General features: G+C 44.0%; 1 protein-coding gene across 1 annotated transcript; it reads left to right on the top strand.

The window, feature by feature from the left end:
- The first annotated feature begins 2,248 nt into the window (after positions 1 to 2,248).
- LOC143288721 (uncharacterized) lies at positions 2,249 to 2,773 on the top strand. Its single transcript, XM_076597380.1, has one exon. The coding sequence runs from the start codon at positions 2,249 to 2,251 to the stop codon at positions 2,771 to 2,773; it is 525 nt and encodes a 174-aa protein (XP_076453495.1).
- Positions 2,774 to 7,036: the final 4,263 nt, after the last annotated feature.

The following is a 7,036-nucleotide window of genomic DNA, read 5'->3' as shown; positions in this document are numbered from 1 at the left end:
TAAGAATTGGCTGAGATATTTGCATTTTTGTACCCTTCTGGGTCGTGTACGACCCACGATAGCCAGCAAAGGTTAACCCGGAGAGCGCGATGAGCCACGATCGTGGCTTTCCCTGTGAAGTGCGATGGGCCACGATCGTGGCTCTGTTTACATAAGGTCCGACATTGTACGGCAATACTCGGCAGCCTTCGTAAAACTGCCTCGTTCTGGTGTTACTGCCTCCCTGCTTGTGTTTGCACAAACTTTGACGGAGTTTACAAGTCCAGATCTTCGTATTTTTGTAAACAATGAGTGACACTGAAGTTGACAAAGTTCAGGAAATGAGTGACCTTGTCACCAGAGATGATTCGTTTGCTGACAGGGATTCTGGTGAAAACAGCTTTGTTATTTTGACACTTGGGCATGCTGGCTTGCTTGTTCATTCAGTTTTGTGTCTCCAGCTACAAAAACTGGGGGGTGGTTGATGGGGGTGGGGAGGGGTGGTAAAGTGGGTTAGGCATGGATCTGTTGCGATTTCTTGACCAAATCAAGCAAGAAAACTGGAAATTATTTTGATTTAAAGCATTCTTGCTGCTTTTGAAAGCAGCATGAGCTAAAAGAAAACATTTATTTCTGTTTTTGCCTGTGATTGCATAAAGTATTGTAGATGTGCGAGTGTGTGGCGTCGGTGGGCGTGTCTCAAACAAATAATACAATACTTATAATTTCATTGTTTCAGTTATATTCATATCATGATTCTACAGCCAGAACATTTTTTGTACAGTTTAATGCCAATTTTGATATTTTGACTCTGTAAAAGATGTGAAAATACCTATAAACATTGTGGTTGACGTTTTTGGAAAACAAGTGTGCAAAATTTGTTGATTATATCCTGTGGAATATCTCCAACTACATACAAGGTACAGCCCTTTTCTTACTTTTACATGTATCTGATTCTTCATTCACTCTACTTACCAAAAATGTACAGGTTTACCTATTTATTCTTACTGATAAGCATACAAATGCCCCAAATCAGAGCACAGGTAGTGGAGGCAAACTATCCCTTTGTTTTAAGCTTGATTTCTGTATGTATGTTTTATTATATCCAGCACTTTGAGGGTTAAATACATAAAGGAGTTGTTACACAATTTTTCAAAATCTGCACAAATAGACTTATACAATCAATCATTACTATTATTACTATAATATGTCAGCTGTCCTTTCCCAAAACAGTCACAGTCCTCCCCAAAGCCATCTGAACAGCAAGAAGTCAATCGAAAATTACAAAAATCAATCCAGTATTTGTGACATGTCAAATAAAATAACATTATAAAATCATTACTTACTCCTGCAACCCTCACTTCAATTAATCACATATTTTGTGATGATGATGATGATGATAATAATGATGATAATAATAATATCGGTAACAATAATGATAGTAATAATAATGATGATTGATTGTGTAAGGCCATTAGTGCAGATTTTGAAACAGTGTAAGATAATACATATGTAACATACATTTTATTAAATAAATAATCAAATGAATAATACAAGCACACACTCATCCCACCCAACAAACACACATGTACACACACATACAGTTGAGAAACTTATTAAAACCAATCAATGTATATACAATTCAAAGCCATGGAGCAATATATAAGTACAATATACAAATAAAGCATCAAGACAAATATGGAACAAATGAATAAATACCATATACATAACATTATACAAATGCTAAACATTTCCATACAGACAAGCACACATTCCTCCCAACACAAACACCCACACCATCCACCCTATGCCCCCCCCCCCCCCACACACACACACACACACACACAGACATGCACAAACACAACCAAGTAAACAAACTTTATAAAATCAATGCTTTATTATTCAGAAAACAGTAGTAATTGTAGTACGATGCATGCATTTGTAGTGCTTTGTGTATCGAGATGAGCTAAGGGAAATAACTCCGGTTGATCTGAACTTGGAATAAACATGGTTTACACAGAAGCACTCTGTCTGGACTCCACTTGTCCCTTTACATAACATTACATGGTGGCAGTGGTCTCATCGACCCCAAAACATGGCAGAAAACCAGCAGGGAAGTGACAACAATGGTCATTGACCCCTCAATCTCCCCACTCCCAAACCATTTGCCAACTGGCTGAAATGGCGCCAGCGTTTCGAAAGATATTGGACAGCGTCCGGACTGATAAACAGACCACGACGTGAACAGGTGAGCACCTTTCTGTATACCATGGGAGAAAGTGCTGACGACATTCTTGCCACCCTATGTGTAAACGAGGAGACAATTGAATTTAAAGACTTGCTGCAGGCTTTCAATGGTTACTTCAACGTGAGAAAAAACATCATTGTAGAAAGAGCAAAATTCAACAAACGCTCACAGACAGTCGGAGAAACCATTGATGCATTCATTCAAGACCTCCTCAAATTGGCCGACGAATGCAATTTTGGTGACTTGAAAGAAGAGCTAATAAGAGACAGAATCGTGGTTGGTGTTATCGATGACACACTAACAAACGAGCTACAGTCGAAAGCAGAACTTACACTGGCCCAAGCTGTCCAACTCAGCAGGCAGGCAGAGGCCAGGAAAGAAAGCCAGCAGCTAATCAGAGGCAGTCCTTCAGTCAACCTGGTAGACAGGAAACCACCTGCCACTTACAACCAACGCTTCAACTCCAGGAGCCAGTACCAGCACCACAAGGCCAGCAGTGCTGCTGGCAACATTTGTGGTTATTGCGGCAAAGAGCCACACAGTTGAGACAAATGCCCAGCTAAGAACGCAACATGCAGCAAGAACACTTCCAAGCAGTATGCCGCAGTAGCCAAGCTCCTCGACACGCCCGTCGCCCAAGGGCAGTCCATGAGCTGTTTGAAGACGAGGAAGATGACGGCCATTTCCTGGGTCATGTCTACCATCTACAGGATGAAGACTGCTGGTCAGCTGAAGTCATTGTCAATGGCTGTCCTCACACCTTCAAGTTAGACACAGGGGCATCAGTGACAGTGGTTGGAGAAAAATGGGCAGCCTCACATACTTTGACCAAGCCCACCAAAACCCTAAAGGGACCAGGAAATACCATACTGAACATACTCGGCACCTTTCAAGCACAGCTGCAGCACAAAGAAAAGACAACAACAGAAATGCTATATGTCATCAAAGGACAGACATGCTCCCTCCTCAGCAGATCAGCCTGCACCAAGCTTGGCTTAGTTGCACGCATCCACAATGTGACACAGACAACAGATTTCAAGCAAGAATTCCCTCAACTTTTCACTGGTCTCGGGCTGTTGCAAACCCTTTACTCCATTTCCCTCAAGCCAGAAGCCCATCCAACATGCCTGTATGCCTCACGCAAAATTCCCCATTGTTCCAAAACCAAACGGGGCAGTCCGTATCTGTGTGGACTTGACACAGCTGAACAAAGCCATGCAGCGGGAAGTTCACCACATGGCATCAGTGGACGAGAGCTTGGCTAAGCTGTCGAAGTCCAAAGTCTTCAACAAGCTTGATGCTAAAAGCGGATTTTGGCAAGTACCTCTAGCCCTGGCTCAAGGCTCTACACCACTTTTGTCACGCCCTTTGGGCGATTTTGCTTCAATATCCTCCCCTTTGGCATTAGCTCAGCCAGTGAAGTGTTCCAGCGCCTTATGTCTCAGATCCTGGAGAATATCGAGGGCGTCATCTGCCACATGGACGACTTCCTCGTCCATGCAGAGGACCAGCAAACACACGACCAGCGCCTGAGGACAGTCCTGCAACGACTCCAGGAAGCTGGCCTCACCCTGAATGACAAATGCAAATTCACAAAACCATCAATCAGGATCCTAGGCCACATCATCGATGCAAATGGCATCCACGTGGATCCAGCCAAGGCGGAAGCCATCACTAGCTTCCCACCTCCCACCAACATCACTGAGCTCCAGCACTTCCTTGGCATGGTAAACCAGCTAGTGAAGTTCACGCCTAACCTTGCTGACATCACTGCACCACTACGAGGCCTACTCCGCAAGGACACAGCATGGACATGGGGCAACCAACAAGAGGCAGCCTTTCAACAAACAAAATGCCTCCTCACCTCTGCACCAGTCCTTGCTCACTACAGCCCTGACCGAGAGACAACCATTGCAGCTGATGCTTCCAACACAGGGATTGGGGCAGTGCTCCACCAAACACAAGACAATGGCACACGACGACCCATCTGCTTCATTTCAAGATCACTCACAGATGCAGAGAAGAATTGCGCAGTCATCAAAAAGGAAGCCCTGGCAGCTACTTGGGCCTGCGAGAGACTGAGGGAATATGTCTTGGGACTGAAGTTCACCCTAGAAACAGACCACATGTTATTGATCCCCTTGCTCAACACAACAGAACTGCACAAGATGCCACCACGGATCCAACGTTTTCGCCTCCGTCCTCATGCGATATGACACCAAAGTCACCCATGTGGCAGGAAAAAATCAGATCACAGCAGATGCGCTGTCACGCGCACCAGTTTCGCTACCCGACAAAAATGACGTCAACCTTATTGATGATACAACTGCACATGCCCAACAGTGCATCAACATCCTCCCATCAGGATCAAGAGTGTTTTTGCAGCCCATGGCATACCAGACGTCGTTATTTCTGACAATGGTCCACAGTTCGCCAGCACAGAATTCAGGGCGTTTGCAGCAGATTACGGCTTCACCCACACCATGAGCTCACCACAGTACCCCCAGAGCAATGGTAAAGCAGTGCGCGCAGTCCAAACGGTGAAACAGATGCTCAAAAAATCCAAAGACTCCTATGCAGCCCTACTCCTCTACAGAGCCACTCCATTGCGCAACGGTCTCTCCCCCAGCGAACTCCTGATGGGAAGGAAACTTAAAACCAAACTTCCCATCCTGCCCTCCTCCCTCCGCCCATCAACTCCCGACCACTCTCTCATCCAAGTGACATGAAATCAAAACAACGAACACTCTTCAACAAACACCATGCTGCACGAGAGGCACCTCCGCTCAAAACAGGAGAGTCTGTGTTCATTAAAGACATGAACAAAACCGGACAGGTTGTAGCAGAACACCACAATCCACGCTCCTTCATCGTGGCAACAGCGCAGGGAACGATCCGCCGTAACAGGTCACACCTAGTCGCCATGCCTGGTGAAGCCCCTCCAACACTGCAGACAGCCACTGCCACAGGGAATGCCACGTCTTCGGGTTCTCTTCCACCACCATCACCACCTCAGCAGATCCCCTCACTGCCCAGACAGCAGCCACCCATACAGATGACCATGCCCAGAGCAACACCCACAGCCCCAGGATCAGCTGTCAACAACACATCAGGTCAACTCCGCACCAGATCAGGCAGACCAGTCAACAAACTGGCGAAGCTGAATCTGTGAAAGTGTACCCTGCAGATCTGAGAAAGGCCCTTATGGCTTATCTGTACTGGGAAAACAAAGCATAGGAAGTGCAATTGTGCTCCCATACAGGTCTGAGAAAGGCCCCTATGGCTCACCTGTCTTGGGGAAAACAAAATATTAGGTTGAAAACTTCACCAGCACAACAAACTTACTTCACCCCATAACCATACCAAAGTGTGGAACACAGTGCAACATTGACATATATATTCTCTTGTGTGTACATGTACATTGTTTCTGAACACTTACCAGTAACCGCTGATCTAGTCACATGTCATCATCAAACGTACACTGGTACCAAACCCAAAACCCATACAAATATGTTTAACGTATTGTGTTTGTTTTTCACTACATTTTTTTTTCTTTTCTCCTTTTCACCACAAAATTCTCTTGTCACTAAAAGTTTCAAAGCATATCCCATGATATGTATCCGCCCACAAGCCACAATTTCCTTATCTCTTTGGAAGGAAACTATACTAAATTGATTGACATTGTTATCAATCAGTAGAAGAGGGAAGAGGAGAGAAGTGAAGTGACTCTCACAAAAGCAGCTCAGTGAGACTCATAGTGCATACTGCATGATCTGCTTTAAATTCATTTTTAGTTCATTGTGTATCTAGATGGAAATGAACAGTACCCTACACAAAAAAGGGGAGTTGTAGTATGATGCATGCGTTTGTAGTGCTTTGTGTATCGAGACGAGCTAAGGGAAATAACTCCGGCTGATCTGAACTTGGCGGAATAAACGTGGCTTACACAGAAGCACTCTGGACTCCATTTGTCCCGTTACATAGTATTACAGTAAATGAGTAATAAACTGACAGGTATGCACAAACAGCCATATACAAAACATCACAAAAATACTTGAGTAATGAGTATGCTAATAACTTAAATAAGCCCTGCTTGTTGTGCTCAATTATTTAATGATTATCACTACATTCTACTCTGAGAGTGAATAAAATCTGTTAAACCCAAAATTCCACAAAATGAAAAAAAAAAAAAATACACTCATCCCAACATACACACACACACACAAATACACCCTTCCTCTCCACTCTTGCACACACACACACACACACACATATTTCCTTCCTTTCCACACTTGCAGTTGCACACACACACACACACACACACACACACACACACACACACTCTACCTCTCCATGCTTGCACACACACACACACACACACACACACTTCCTCTCCACACTTGCACACACACACACACACACACACATGCATCATATGCATGTGTGCAACCACAACAAATCCTTGTAATTAAGATTTCTACATCATAAGGAAATAAGTCACTAAATATATGGCAAAATGAATACCACCACTATCATCATTACCACAACCACCACTACTACTACAATCCCTAATACCACTATCAACACTACCATAAATCCTAACACAACCAGTCCACCACCACCACACTGATCATTACATCGACTCACATTTTTTAATGCGAGTCAGAACATTCAAACTGGTCAAGTCACCTCTTCATAACACTCCACTCACACGTAACAAGTAGTAGTAGTTGTTTTGTTTTGTTTTTAAGACAACCCAGTAACAACCAAATCATACTAACAATCAATGAAAATATAGCAGACAGATCA

Source organism: Babylonia areolata, chromosome 1 (assembly GCF_041734735.1).
Source record: "Babylonia areolata isolate BAREFJ2019XMU chromosome 1, ASM4173473v1, whole genome shotgun sequence".
Classification (NCBI taxonomy): domain Eukaryota; kingdom Metazoa; phylum Mollusca; class Gastropoda; order Neogastropoda; family Buccinidae; genus Babylonia; species Babylonia areolata.
The sequence above is the reverse complement of the archived record's forward strand: the minus strand, read 5'-3'. Positions and strand labels throughout refer to the sequence as shown.